The sequence below is a fragment of the Schistocerca gregaria genome, chromosome 10 (assembly GCF_023897955.1).
Source record: "Schistocerca gregaria isolate iqSchGreg1 chromosome 10, iqSchGreg1.2, whole genome shotgun sequence".
NCBI lineage: Eukaryota > Metazoa > Arthropoda > Insecta > Orthoptera > Acrididae > Schistocerca > Schistocerca gregaria.
In genome coordinates this window covers 204,429,632-204,445,759 of record NC_064929.1, presented here as the reverse complement: position 1 = coordinate 204,445,759, position 16,128 = coordinate 204,429,632, and the positions used below count along the sequence as shown (strand labels likewise).

Genomic DNA, 16,128 nt, shown 5'->3' with positions numbered 1-16,128 from the left:
GGGAATTGGTATGAAATACTGAGCAATGAAGAGACACGTTTAAAGTTCGCCATGGATGTGGATACTGCGATCAGGAACACCAGAGTAGGCAGCTCGGATCTGATGTGTGTGAATTCCTATGGGACCAAATTGCAGAGGTCATCGGTCCCTAGACTTGCGCACTACTTAAGCTAACTTATGGTAAGAACAGCACACACACCCATGTCCTAGGGAGGACTCGAACCTCCGGCGGGAGGCGCCGCGCAATCCGTAACATGGCGCCTCAAACCGCACGGCTAGGCAGCTCATTTGAAGAGCAGTGGACACATCTAAAACGGGCAAATCACATGTGTTGGAGAGAAGCACAGGTACAAGGAAGTTAACAGAGAAAGAATCGTACGTAACAAATTAAATACTTCATTTGATCGACGAAAGTAGTTCATGCACGATGTTCAGAGAATGACAGGAATACAGCAGCATGAATTATGCAGGAATGAAATTAACAGAAAGTTCAAAAAATGGCTCTGAGCACTATGGGACTTAACATCTGAGGTCTTCGGTCCCCCAGAACTTAGAACTAGTTAAACCTAACTAACCTAAGGACATCACACACATCCATGCCCTAGGCAGGATTCGAACCTGCGACCGTAGCAGTCGCGCGGTTCCGGACTGAAGCGGCCACCATGGCCGACAAACAGAAAGTGCAAGAAAGCCAAGACGAAATGGCTAGACGAAAAATGTGAAGAAATCGAAAAAGAAAAAGGAGAACCGATTCAGCGTATAGAAGAGTCAAAGCAACCTTGTGTTGTCAGATGTTGATGCTCATCCAGGGCGTTTTCTCTCAGCACATTTCCTCTGACTTTGTTGAATAGACCGCTGATATATATCCCTGTTTGTGGCCTTATTCCATATCTTCGACTCTTCAACGGTACTGGTCATACACTTTCTTGCAGGTTTTTCCACCAAACCTCCTGAAATCGATGGCTATGTCAAAGACCTGTGACAGAAGAACTGATTGTACTGAGGTCAGGTTCTCATTCAAATTAGCAAAAATAGGCAAAGTTTAGAAAGTGGAAGTTAGTACGTTTTTATTTTATGCAGTAGTCTGGGGCACCTACTGTTAGCCAATCAACAGATTCTAATAGTACTTAGAAAGTGTATTTCTTATGCAGATATACCCTTTTTAAGTGGATCAATGCCTATTGTCATTGTTGTTGTGGTCTTCAGTCCAGAAACTGGTTTGCACATAGTGCTTAGAGCCATTTGAACCATTTTTTGATCTCTTGATGCCTCAAAACATGTCCTACCAAACGATACCTTCTTCTAGTCAAGTTGTGCCACAAATTCCTCTTCTCTCCAATTCTGTATAGTACCTCCTCATTAGTTACGTGATCTACCTATTTAATTTTAAGCGTTATTCTGTGGCACAGCATATCGAAAGCTTCTGTTCTCTTCTTGTCTACACTGTTTGTCACTATTCTCATGAAAGAACTAAAAGTGAGGTAACTTAGAATGTCAGTGGTGTTTGCTGCAGGATTCTAGTGCGAGTCGGTAACGAGGTATCGTATTTTGAAAAGTTCCCACACCGACACTTGAGCAATACCTGTGGTAGCAGACAGTAAAGAACACCACGTGTGCAAACACTAGTTATATGGGTACTGACCAGTAACGAGACAACTGACCATCACAGGTTGTGTTCAAAATGACCACCGGCAGTGATAATTCACGATTCCAGTCTGATATGGAGCGACGGCTGCACACGTGCTAGCAATTCAGTGGAGATGTCCGAGCAGGCTGTAGTAATACATCGTTGCATATGTAGTTGGTATGCCGTTGCAGACAGTGTCTTTTCAGCTTTCCCCACAGAAAAAATTCTACAGTCGTCAAATTCGGAGAAGGGGCCGGCCAAGGCACAGGTCCACTGCGTCCAATCCAACAATTTGGAAACAGTTCGTGAAGACATGCTGTAGTAATTCGTGCACTATGGGCTGGGCACCCATCATGTTGGTACCACAGGTCCTTCCTAATCTGCAGAGGAACGTCTTCTAGCATCCATTGTAGATGGTCTGTCAGGAGGCTGAGATACTTGTGCGCGTTCAGTGTTCCGTCTGAGCTGATGGTTTACTATCCGAGATCACACGTTTACACTCCACGGACGGTGACATTATACCTGACGAACCCAACAAGGATCGTCAACAGACGGTAGTGCATGTTTCGGTGATTTGCCTGGCCATGATTAGTCAAATGGTTCAAATGGCTCTGAGCACTATGGGAACCTGGTTGAAGAGTATGACAAATAATTGCAGAGATGGTGAACGTGTATTAGGATATCTTGGCGCATACACCGTACAAGAACGAATTGCATCCTTCCGCCAGAAGGCCCCGTTCGATTTTCTGTAGTGCTAATAGTTGCACATAGCGAGTGAGAGAATATGAAAATCTTTGGTGTGGTATTTGAAGGTGTTGCAGACTGCACAAAATCCAGAGATGGGGGCAGTTGGTCGCCCCTATTATAATAGCTTGATTATATTCAGATAGTGCTTGAAAATCAGTGATGGTCGAAACCGGTAGTATTAAATAGAACGTCAATAGAAGATAAATAAAAAGCAGCTCTAGTGGAGTATCATTATAGTGCATTTAAAACTTGTCTATTATTTTCACTAAAGCTATAAAGGTGGCTTGCAAACTACAGATATACATAGATCATTCTAAAAGTAAAGACCATTTGTTTTTCGAACATTATAATTCAGCAAAATCAAGGAAAATTTCCTCTGGACGTAATAACGGCCTTGATACGCCTGGGCATTCAGTCAAACACAGCTTGGATGGCGTGTACAGGTACAGCTGCCCATGAAGCTTCAACACGATACCACAGTTCATCAAGAGTAGTGACTGGCGTATTGTGACGAGCCAGTTGTTCGGTCACCATTGACTATACATTTTCAATTGGTGAGAGATCTGGAGAATGTGCTGGCCAGGTCAACGGTCGAACATTTTCTGTATCCAGAAAGGCCCGTACAGGACCTGCAACATGCAGTCGTCCATTATCCTGCTGAAATGTAGGGTTTCGCAGGGATCGAATGAAAGATAGAGCCACACATCTGAAATGTAACGTCCACTGTTCAAAGTGCCGTCAATGCGAACAAGAGGTGACCGAGACGTGTAACCAATGCCACCCCATACCATCACGCCGGGTGATACGCCAGTATGACGATGACGAATACACGCTTCCATGTGCGTTCACGGCGATGTCGCCAAACACGGATGTGACCATGATGATTCTGTAAACAGAACCTGGAACCTTGGGGAAACGTCCCCATCTGTTGACTCAGGGATCGAGACGTGGCTGCGCGATCCGTTACACCAATGCGGATAAGACGCCTCTCATCTCGACTGCTGGTGATACGAGGCCGTTGGGATCCAGCACGGCGTTCCGATTACCCTCCTGAACCCACCGATTCCATATTCTGCTAACAGTCATTGGATCTCGACCAACGCGAGCAGCAATGTCGCGATACGATAAACCGCAATCGCGATAGGCTAAAATCCGACCTTTATCAAAGTCGGAAACGTGATGGTACGCATTTCTCCTCCTTACACGAGGCATCACAACAACGTTTCACCAGGCAACGCCGGTCAACTGCTGTTTGTGTATGAGAAATCGGTTGGAAATTTTTCTCATGTCAGCCCGTTGTAGGTGTCGCTACCGGCGCCAACCTTGTGTGAATGCTCTGAAAAGCTAATCATTTGCATATCACAGCATCTTCTTCCTGTCGGTTAAATTTCGCGTCTGTAGCACGAAATCTTCGTGGTGTAGCAATTTTAATGACCAGTAGTGTACATAATGATGTTATATCTCAGCCATTTTTCTATGTAGTCGCAGTTCACCTTTAAAAACTTGTAGCAGAGCTCCACAAGCTTTCCCGTGTCTTCTTCAGACTCACTTGCCACTAACGTGTTGAACCAGTCACTAAGGTCTGCATTCAGTTCGTTGTTGTTTTCGGAATGCTTTGCGCCAAAAAAATTTCTTCTATCAGTCCGGGCCAAGTATGCGCTATACGGTGGATTCTAGAAAAGTTAAACTGCCGAAGGAGATCTTTCGTGAACGCAGCAGAATGCGGGCGACCGTTGACGTGAAGAGGTACAATTATGCCGTTGAACAACCACCCAGTCCGGTTGTTTTGATCGGCGCGCCACAGTCGATGGTAGCATTTATTTACGGTGTCTCCTCTACGCATAAGGTCCCTCCCAAAACTCTGTGACCAAAATCTTTTTTGGTGTTCAGAATATCTTTTGCTTGTATTTTAACTGATTCATGCTTTGTTTTGTGGAGTTTTATGCGAAACCATCGTTTGGTCACCAGTAACAATGTGGTTCAAAAAGTCCTCGAGTAAGAAAAGTCAGTGCAGCTCCCATTCGTTATTATTTTGTGTTCACCTGCCATAAACTTTTCCATAGCCGAAACCACCATAAACAATTTGATAAAAGACTGATAGTGGCATATCAGGGAAGCATAAATATCGATAGTTAAAGAAGTAAGTGTAGGCTTCCACGGGCATTGTCACAGTCGATAAAATTATTCTGGGTATGTGTAAAATTCTCCGACAGGTGTTTTGTTAGTTTGCAACAAAGGCCGAAACGTTGAAGAATTCATTGCACTCATACATCCAGAAGAATAGCGAAAACGTCTGTCCAGTTGAATTTGGTCTCTTAAGTCACTAACTTCATTAACTTCATTCGTCGGTTACAACAGAAGGTATCCTCGATCGTTCTTGATCACGAATATTCTTTCGTCCACAATTAAACATGACGCACCAGCTTTTCAATGAAGTTTCATTCATCACATTTCCATAAACACTGTTCATCTGTTAGTAAATTTCGACTGGACGGCCTGTTTTGCATTCAGAAAACGTACTGCCACACACTTGGCGAAATGTTTCATTCCGTCGCACATTTTTCAATTCCACAAACAGATAGTAAACGGTCGATCGTTTCTGGTCGCTGTTAGCGAGGGAGAGTTGTGCGGCTCATCAAATCAAAATATTCTTTACACTCGTAGACTATAGTCTGTTGTCCTATTGCACCACGATGTACGTGCAATTGTAGTTTGGACTGGTAGGCGAAATGTCGAACGAGTATTCCGAAGGGAAGCTCTGATTTCAGACACACTTGTAGATAATTCCATACAAATCAAATTTTGACAATCCTAACAAAGAAAACTTCTCTTTTGTAATTTCAGTTTGCCTTTATACGATTGCCGTTGTCCGGCCAACAATGTGAACTTCGCCGGCACAGCGAAAGAACCCGCGATCTCTTTCAGATTTCAAACTTTAAAAAAATATATATTTTTATTGTTGTTACTGCCCTGCGTCTTGGCGTTGAGTGTTCTCACTTTTTATTAAGAGGTGCGCTCGGAAATTCCAAGCTTCTGGTATTTCCAAACCTTGACACTATATTCCTTATTTCTTCACAACTAATAAAAAGTAAAGGTCCAAAATACGTGTTTTGGTATATCTGATTCGAATCTCCATCACTAGTTACAAAGTAAATACTTAACATTTTCTGGCTACACTTGAATTTGTCCAGAGAACTAGGATCCGGTTCAATATATATTCGCCATTAAAATTGCTACACCACAAAACTGACGTGCTACAGACGCGAAATTTAACCGACAGGAAGAAGATGCTGGGATGTGCAAATGATTAGCTTTTCAGACCATTCTCATTAGGCTGGCGCCGGTAGCGATACCAACAACGTGCTGACATGAGGAAAGTTTCCAAACGATTTCTCATACACAAACAGCAGTTGACCGGCGTTGCCTGGTGAAACGTTCTTGTGATGTCTCGTGTAAGGAGGAGAAATGCGTACCATCACGTTTCCCACTTTGATAAAGGTCCGATTGTAGCATATCCCGATTTCGGTTTATCGTATCGTGACATTGCTGCTCGCGTTGGTCGAGATCCAATGACTGTTAGCAGAATATGGAATCGGTGGGCTCAGGAGGGTAATACGGAACGCCGTGCTGGATACCAACGGCCTCGTATCACTAGCAGCCGAGAAGACAGGCATCTTATGCGCAGGGCTGTACGGGTCGTGCAGCCACGTCTCGATCCCTGAGTCAACAGATGGGGACGTTTGCAAAACAACCACCAACTGCACGAACAGTTCGACGACGTTTGCAGCAGCATGGACTATCAGCTCGGAGACCGTGGCTGCTGTCACCCTTGACGCTGTATCATATACAGGAGCGCCTGCGATGGTTTACTCGACAACGAACCTGAGTGCACGAATGGCAAAACGTCATTTTTTCGGAAGAATCCAGGTTCTGTTTACAGCATCATCATGGTCTCGTCCGTGTTTGGCGACATCGCGGTGAACGCACATTGGAAGCGTGTATCCGTCATCGCCATACTGGCGTATCACCCGGCGTAATGTAATGGGGTCCCATTGGTTACAAGTCTCGGTGACCTCTTGTTCGCATTGACGGCACTTTGAATCGTGGACGTTACATTTCAGATGTGTTACGACCAGTGGCTCTACCCTGCATTCGATCCCTGCAAAACCCTACATTTCAGCAGGATAATGCACGACCGCATGTTGCAGGTCCTGTACGGGCCTTCCTGGATAGAGAAAATGTTCGATTGCTGCCCTGGGTAGCACAGTATCCAGACCTCTCACCAACTGAAAATGTCTTGTCAATGGTGGCCGAGCAACTGACTCTTCACAGTACGCCAGCCACTACTCTTGATGAACTGTGGTATCGTGTTGAAGCTACATGGGCAGCTGTACCTGTAAACGCTATCCTAGCTCTGTTTGACTCAATGCCCAGGCGTATCAAGGTCGTTATTACGGCCAGAGGTGGTTGATCTGGGTACTGATTTCTCAGGATCTATGCACCCAAATTGCGTGAAAATGTAATCGCATGTCAGTTCTGGTATAATATATTTGTCCAATGAATACCAGTTTATCATCTGCATTTCTTCTTGGTGTAGCAATTTTAATGGCCAGTAGTGTACAATTGAAATTCTGTTTAAACCTAGATTTTGTTCGACAGTTGTTCATTCCACAACATTCTGACATACCAACGCCGTTCTCTGTCACAGACTTAGCAATAACAGGAGAATTAAACAAGCGCAATGACTGTGGATGTACGACCTATAGAAAAACTGCCTTCGAAAACCAGCTTAGTCAAAACTGTTGTTATATCCTCTGAAGAGCTGCTAAGTGACAGTTGCACCAATCAGCCATTACAAATCTATAAATAGCTCGAGCGGAGGAAAATTATCCACATATATCGGATAGCATGGGGATAAACCCATCACTATTTCCGCTAGGAGGGAATTTTCGTTTCAATTGTTGTTTCAACTGTAACACAACTCCATGTTACGTTTTCAGAGCGGAAATGGTAGACCCACAATCAGACCTTGAACTTAACAATGGAAGTGCACTGCCACAATTATCTGTTGGGCATCTCCGCACAGCGAAACAATCCGTCGGTAAACACACTGCAAACCAACGTGCATTGGTAGTGCCTGATAACATACAGAGCGCCTTCAACATTGGCTCCCAATGTTATAAGATTCCAGGCTGGGTGGAGAGACACACACTAACAGTCACTAACACAGTTTTCAGTGTACAGAAGGGAAGTTTGTTACAACTGAATGTCTCTTTGTTTATTAAAAAAGGGAGAAACGAAAGAATTTCGGTGTAGTACACATTAACGTATTAGATGAAATGGTATACACTAAACACAAGTAAATAGATAATAATGACAATAAAAGATGACTTCTCCTGTCGGATTATCAAAAGTTTGCAATATTTTTTTCCCCTTTGCTACTGTAAACACAGACCAAATTCTACTGCAGGGAAATGTATTCTAGTGCCGATTAATTCAGAAGAAATTCAGTGACCGACACCATCAAAATAAGTAAGTCACTTACAATTCTTGACAATGACGTTAGAATATTGAAACCCTTGCAGGATAAAGATACAATATGAATATGAAAACTTCGTACAAGTTTGCAAAAAAAATTAGAATTACCAACTGGGCCTTAGTATAGATAGGATATTAACTGATTCTTCCGTCGCTTCTTATTGGAACGACATAGTAATTACAAATGAAAAGAACAAAATTGTATATTTTCTACAGATTACGTATTTATAACGTGGACAGAAGGTTATCTACAAGATCAGGCATTATTTTTGGTCAGGAGAGAATGTAGTCCTGCGGAAAAAATGTGCAGGTCCACTAATATTATGATAAACAAAGAACACATTAAGTGGAAATGTACTGTCAGAGCATCAAAACTAGTAACATTTTTGGTCTTTTACATATTTCTTAACAAGTCCCGAATTTCTCAGCAAATACGTATATTCCACTAAATAATAATTCAACAAGCATTTAGGATCTGAAAGACAGTATGTCAGCCGGCCTTGGTGGGTGAGCGGTTCTAAGCGCTTCAGTCCGGAACCGCACGACTGTTACGGTCGCAGGTTCGAATCCTGCCTCGGGCATGGAAGTGTGCGTTGTCTTTAGGTTAGTTAGGTTTAGGTGGTTCTAAGTTTTAGGGGATGTGATGACCTCAGATGTTAAGTCCCATAGTGCTCAGAGCCATTTGAACACTATGTCAAATGCAAATTCAAAAGTTCGAAGGAAATATGTCTCCTTGTTTGCTGGTGGGCATACAAAAGCTTGGGGGAAGCTTGCAGATTTTTTAGTCTCCCTCCTTTGGTGCCAATTTTTGACCACAGAGGCAGGAGGTTTCCCGCAAAGTGATAAACCGTTTTCGATTATGTAAGACTGTAGTCCTTGAGAAACACCGTGAGCATTAATTTAATATTACTTTAATAAAGATGGCGCTGTTTGTAGCATTTTGTAAGCCTTCTAAAATGTGGATGTCTATTGAAAATACCGTCTGAAGCGTACTTTATATACGTTTTTGTACGTTTTTGGAATAAAAAACTCTCAACTGTTTCAGCCTATGATATTTTTGCAAACAGAAAAATTGCCTCCAAAGAAATGGGTTCCACTGCCCCGTAATTTACCGGACTTTCATTAATTGAAATACAGTGAGTCGAATGTTAGTCTTTGGCAAGGGACTCTGTAATTTTCGAATGCTTGAGGATAACTGGCTCTTGATAAAGATACTGGTGGGAAACACAAAAACCTCCAAAACATCTGCAACATTTTTAAGCCTTTTAAAATGTGGATATCTATCAAATATACCCTCTAACATGCACTTCATAGCTATCCACTGAACACACATGCAGTTGTAGGACTGAACAAAAATAAAAGCTCTTCAAAAACTCTCAATGATATTTTTATAAACGACCGCTGCATTCTGCTCCAATAATTCAACAGATATTCATGTACTCAGATACAGTTAGTGAAATAGAATTATACTCAATCTTCAGACGAAGATGCTGGATACCCAGTCCATTGAAACGTTGTGACTAGAAGGCGACGTCACTCGGCTGATAACCCGTGAAGATATCATAGCTGAAATAGAATTGTTTAAAAAAGGTAATGGAAGTTTTGAAAGCTTGGTGATAATTGGCTGGAAAGGTAGGCAACACGAAAGCTTGGGATATGTTTGCAGCGTTTTTAAGCCTTCTAAAATGTGGATGTCTACTGAACACACCCTCTGACGTGCACTTTACAGTCACTCACATAAATGGTGTGTTTTTGTAGAACTGAAGAAAAACTCATCAGAAAGTCACAACAGTCTTAGTCAATGACATTTGTGTAAATGAACTCTGAATTCTATTCCAATTAAATATGTTTCACAGTCCAGTAATCCACCAAAAGTTCATTCTCGGTTATGATGGGTGAAACATCATTATCTGAAAAATTCAACGTTATTTTAGAAAGCTTGAAGATAACTGGGTTTTGATAAAGCTGGGCAACATGAAAGATGGGGTGTATTTGCAGCATTTTTAAGCCCTCTAAAACGTGGATGTCTATTGAACATAGCCTCTGATGTGGACTTCACAGTCATTCACAGAAAACATGTGTTTCTGTATAACTTACCTGAAATAAAAACTCAACAAAAAATCACAACAGTTTTAGTCAATGATATTTATATAAATGAACACTGAATTCTATTCCAAATAAATTTGTTCCACTGTCCAACAGTTCACCATACATTGATTACCTGAAATATAGAGTGTCAAAATTATCTGCCAAAGGTTCTGGAATTTTCGAAAGCTTGAGGATAATTGGGCTTCTGATAAAGGTGGGCAACCCGAAAGCTTGAGGGGTGTTGGCAGCATTTTTAAGCCTTGTGAAGTGTAGATGTGACGTGGCGGCAGTTGCGATGTGAACTGACGACTTCCCCAGCCCTCGCAGCGGGGGTGGCGCGTCGCTGTCGGTGCGCTCCCCCCTGGACACGCTGAACATCGCAGAGCACCTGCGCGGCGTCGAGAAGATGGTCCGCATGCTGCAGCTGCAGGAGTACGACCGCATGTACACGCCGCGCAACAGGCCCAGGTACGTAGCCCGAAGAGCGGCCGCCATACAGCCTGTGCGCCACAGCTGGATACGTATGGCGACACCTAGTGCTCACACAATGATAGTAAACATTCTGTGGCTGTAGGCAGAGACAATGGTAGCTGCCAGTTGTACATGTATACTGCTATCGCCTACGCTAGTACAGTAAGAAAAGAAATTTTGTTGCCTACACAGTTTACCCACCCACACATGGTTGTGGGTTGGGTCACGGTGCGTGGCAGTGGGTGAGTGTGACGAGCAAAATTTCGAGAAATACAGGGCGATCAAAAAGTCAGTATAAATTTGAAAACTTAATAAACCACCGAATAATGTAGATAGAGAGGTAAAAATGGACACACGTTTTGTATGCCTTATCTGAACATAACTCTGAAAATGCTCGAAAGATAGTTAAATACAGTAGAGAGGAGTTTCATAATGTATGACATATTGTCATGAGAGGTGCCACAGGTGTGTATCCTTAAAAATATTTACTGTCACAGTATCAGTTCCGTATTTTCACAAATTATAAATAGTTCTGTTCACTTAATGATGATCTTAAGACCTATACATCTCTATCTATACACAGAAGGCTTGTATGTGTATGTACTGACAAACTTTTCTCCATGATCATCCACTGACACTCACTTGTGGTTTTTGTGGTACGTAGCCCTTGGTTTCATGTTCTTAATAACCGAGTTTGGTCGCGGTGTGTGGCAGTGAGTGCGCGTGGCGAGCAAAAACCAGCAACGTATGTAGCAATAAATACTCTTAGGAAAAGGTATACGCTATGTTACTTATGTACTTTGCTATACTCGTACATGTGAAAAAACCTTTTTTTTTTTTTTTTTTTTTATTCATTCGATTCATTCGTCCGACATACTTCGATGCTTGTGCAGTTACGTCATTCAGACTATAACAACAACTTGTAACACCAACTAGATCAGTTTTTAATCTCTCAGCCCATTTTCGCCAACCCCCCCCCCCCCCCCCATGCTTATATGCAATTAAAAGTAAATGCCTCATGAGATAAAGTTAGTTCCATTTCTTTCCACATTCATTTGAGTACTGTTATTTTAAGGCAATATTACGAAACTAGCATTGGCCCCCATTGTGCTACCTGCGGTTAAATGAGGCTGCATAACGCAATGTTAATGCTAGTATAGATGAAACACGGCGATGACTGTATAAGCAAATTTATTCACTAGTACAGTAAAGCTCAAGAGTCGTAGAGAATATAGCTTTTTCTGAAAGAACCAAGTCTTCCACATCACGCATTATTCTGAGATATATGCCAACCACAGTTACCCTCTTCCAACATCCTCAGTGAGGATGAAATGCGTTGAAGACTCTTACCACCATTACATTGCGTCGTGAATGAAACAATAAACACACTTTCACACACACGGTAAAGTTCGTAGGTGATATATATTTTAGCTTTACCTAGGAGTATTTATTGCTCGTGTACTTTTGCCCACGACACTCACCCCCTGCCATCCACCACGTCCAAATTGGGTCACTAACAGGATAACCACATTCATAATATTCTTAATGAGACATACATATGTATGCATTTTGTATCTAGAATAGTACTCATGCCTTCTCTCATGCCACATATTCTAACCTGGGGAACACTAGGTCTCTCAGTTAGTAAATTATTATTATTATTAAGTGTGTGGCAATTACACATTGCTTTCACAATTACTTTCTTGTGTCTTTATCTCGAATCTGTGCAGAGTCGGAATGATAATAAACGAATTTGCCATGGTCAGTTTCAGGAATGAACCAATGCTCTTCCTGACGCTACCACATTAACACCCCCCGCTCCACCTCCCCCCCCCCCCACCCTCCCCGGGATCCACAAAATGTATACCCCAACTGCCTGTGTGTAGTCTTGTTCAAGTCTAAGTGAGCGAAAGTTTCTTCTAAATGTTTGTGAATCGTATAAATGGGATAGAAATTGGGTGCCAGCCCAGTATTCACCTAGTGGGATGTGAGAAAACACCTAAAAACACGTAGATCCTCAGGCGGACTCGATCTGGGGCCAGCTTACTTCCCTATCCCAGGAGCGGTGCTTTAACATCCATGGCACTTTGGTAAAATGTATAAATAAATTATCATTATTAATTGTATGGCAATTACACATCATATATGCGATGTCTGTTCTACAGACGTGTCCATAAGAACAGACATATTTGGATCCCACTGCCGTTATGAATCAATACACAAAGGAATTAATAACATTTGCTCCTAGTGAGTATTGATTTAAATTAACGGAAAAATTTAAAAATTAGTGCCAGACTGGGATTCGAACTCGGTTCTCCAACATACTGGAGATGCACTGACCACTACGCCATCTGGACACTGTGATTATCACGGCTACACTGACTACCCTAGCATGCGTAGGGGCACTACATCAGTAGTGTGTGGATAAGTTGAGAATTTGCATCTATTGGGAGGTGTGCTAGAGTAGTCCGATCAGCTACGATGACCATTGTGTACAGATAGCTGGAAAGCAGGAGACCTGGGTTTGAATCCAAATCCAGCTCAAACTTTACCAGCCGATTTAAATCAATGCCAACCAGCAGCTAATGTCATTAATTTCTTTGTGTCTCAATTACACATCACTTTGGAAACACAAATAAAACAGGTACATTATTTACAAATTTATATTCGTATTTACATAGTTCATTACAAATGTTAGTGAGGTGTTTCAGGGTACGAATTTGAGGGTACTCTTCAAAAATATATCTGACAGTGTGTCTTGGGAATCCACAGCTGCACTCAGCAGTGGTAGTCTCTGGAGATTTGTGTATTAGGTCACCACATCTCCTTTGGTTAGTCCAGATCATGTTGAGCATACACAATGTCCTCTAGGGCACATAATGCTAAAATGGTTTGTTGTTGGTTTGGAGAAAGCTGTGGAGCTGGTGTGGAGTGTTGTTATACCATTCTTGCATCCAAACTTAGTTAAGACTGAAGCCGTGACCCACCAGGTTGGTAGATGTTCTGTGTGGAAGATGTCTCGCGCAAAGTCTGTTAATTTGGACAGCAGATATGTCGTCATGGCTTGGCAGCTGCAGATCATTGAAGATTTTCGTATATACCTTGAGAATATTATTCTTTCTTCTCGGGTTAGGTGGCGGAATGCATTTCAGAGCAGGTATCCAGATTAAGTGGAATCATCTGTGGCAATAACAATCAGCTTTGTTTGATTTAGTTATGTATCTTGCAGCTTCGTTTGGCTGCTGTCATAGAGAATGACTGCAAAATTTTACTGCACAGTAGACAAGGCTGATTCTTGACCTTAGTTTGGTTACAGTCCATATTAGATGGTGTTCAAATAATGTGTCAAGTGTAACTCCAAGATACCCTAGATATTTGTTATGGGCCAGACAATCATCCTAGAAAAATATGTCCAGTTCGTAGTTTGTTAGGATATTACTCAGATGAAATCAAGTGAATTCAGTTTTGTTCGAGTTCATTTGAAATACCTGTTTATGAAACTAATGAAACATTACACTTATGTCCTTTATTAATATATCCTCAGTGACCGCAATTTGTTTGTACTTTGTTGCTATCACCCAGCCATCAGCACAACCAAGCTTCCTGGACTGAGTGGATGTCAATTCTACAATAATTATAGTGTTGGAGCTAAAAAAGACCCTTCAGGTAGTCCATTGTCAAGGGTCTTCTGGTCACTACTGGTATTGCCTATGATTACCTTAAATATTCAGTCAGTCACCATAACACTGTAACAATTATAAATCATCAATAATTATCTAATTTAGTACATAACATGGATTGAAAACAATTAAACTAGTAAATTCTTAAAATTATACCTGACTAACGAACCTGGCAATGTTTTGAAATTGCTAAACATGTATGAGAACTGGACACACATACCACTCTAGGGTGTTTCTGGGAACTGTCTTAGGATGCAGATTTGGGCTCCTCATTGAGACTTTGCACACTTTGAATGTATGGAACTCGAAATTATAATAAATCATGTGCAATATGAATGAAAGAGACTCATTTCTTTTCGCTTTTGTTTTTAATTGATTTTATCATTTTTAATGTTTTGTACATAATACAATCAAAAATTTTTGAGAGCTGTGTGGTAAGCAAATAAATAGGTTCTCAAAACCACCAGTTCATGAAACTGCACCATAAAATTGACCACAACAAAAAACATAAAGACACTCTGATCTAAATCAAATATACCATAACTGGATATGAGACCATCAGCCTTTTTCACAGTTATCGCACACAGAGCATTGATTGGGAACTGAAGTCACTTAAAATGAACGGATAAATCGGACGAGTTCATTGTTAAGTGGTCGCTCCAGCTGCTCAACTTGTGAGCTAGTCGCTTCAGTGACATTTCTTCTTATGGTTTTAATCTGAAAACGGGTATCTTTACAAAGTTTCAGATGTCCGAGATAGTGTAGTGGTGTTACCAGAATGCTGACTTCAAGCCTCAAACTGTGTGGTGGAAAAGCACTTTGGTTAAGTGAAGTTAAGAATTGTTGTGGATATTGAACTACATCTTCAGTTGTCACTACAGTATCAATTGTCTAGTATTCATTGTGTTCTCCTATTACTTATTTTCAAAATTATCTTGTTTATTTCTTATGCAGGAATGTTTTGGGGTGTGACTGCTCTCTCGCAAAACCAACGGTATGGATTCTGTCAAAGATCCTTTACATTGGGATATACTTCAGAAACTGAAGAATCAGTTGTTGGTATAGTATTACCAAGTTTCTCACACGTATATAGCAGTGCTCATGTGATATTGTTCCATTTCCAACACTGAGTAAGTGTAATGGGAATTTAATATGACCAGATTCAAAGTGTACTATCGTGCTAGTTCTTAAATTCAAATTAATAATAAATGTCCATACAGAGCATTATTTAAGAAGGCTTTAATAAGATCAGCCCTTATCCGTTTAGATGTAATTGGGGAAGTTTCCCAAAGATCACTAGCAAATATAAAAACTGAGCCATCCATCAATTCATTGCCTGATCTAAGATCGATAACTTCAACATGAGCTCGATATACCACTGTGCATTCACCCCTAATAATTTCTTTGATTTCTTGAAAAGTTCAGGAAGAGGGCTGTTTTCCCCTATGAAACGCAATGATTCTTGGGCACAGGATACATTTAAGGCTAATTTCAAAGTGTAACGAGCAGTTCTACCATACGATAGAAGTGTAGCGGTGATTTCCAATGATACTGCACCGATAGCTAAACAAGTGTATGCGAGGAGGAGCGTTTACTCGTCATGATCAAGCACAGCTCCCAGTCAAAGCTTCTGTGGAAGAACCGCCCGGAAATATGTATTAAAATATATTTGTCAGTAGTGAATTACAGAGTTTAAATAATGAGGACGCATTTCGAATATTTTTCTCACAGATTTAAATAATAACAGTCAGTGTTTTTGTAACTGTTGATACAGGGTGACATTTAGGAAACAAGTAGTAACTAGATTTGCTTAAATTGAATGGGTAAATCAGTGGGAGGTGTGAGACCTCTGCAGGTGCTGAATCTGCGAGTATAGTGACTGCAATGACATTTTTTGCATATTTTTAATCTGCGACGGCGTACCATTACAAAGTATCGGACAATTCAGAGTGTGTAATAATAATCTAATCATAAGCC

The 16,128-nt window shown here is 41.4% G+C and overlaps 1 protein-coding gene across 1 annotated transcript in view; it reads left to right on the top strand.

The window, feature by feature from the left end:
- Window positions 1-16,128, top strand: part of LOC126293535 (neuropeptide F-like) — a 579,895-nt gene that overhangs the window by 548,168 nt on the left and 15,599 nt on the right. Inside the window, exon 3 of the mRNA XM_049986803.1 lies at window positions 10,319-10,468. Coding sequence (XP_049842760.1) covers window positions 10,319-10,468 — 150 coding nt within the window. The remainder of the gene's footprint in view (window positions 1-10,318; window positions 10,469-16,128) is intronic.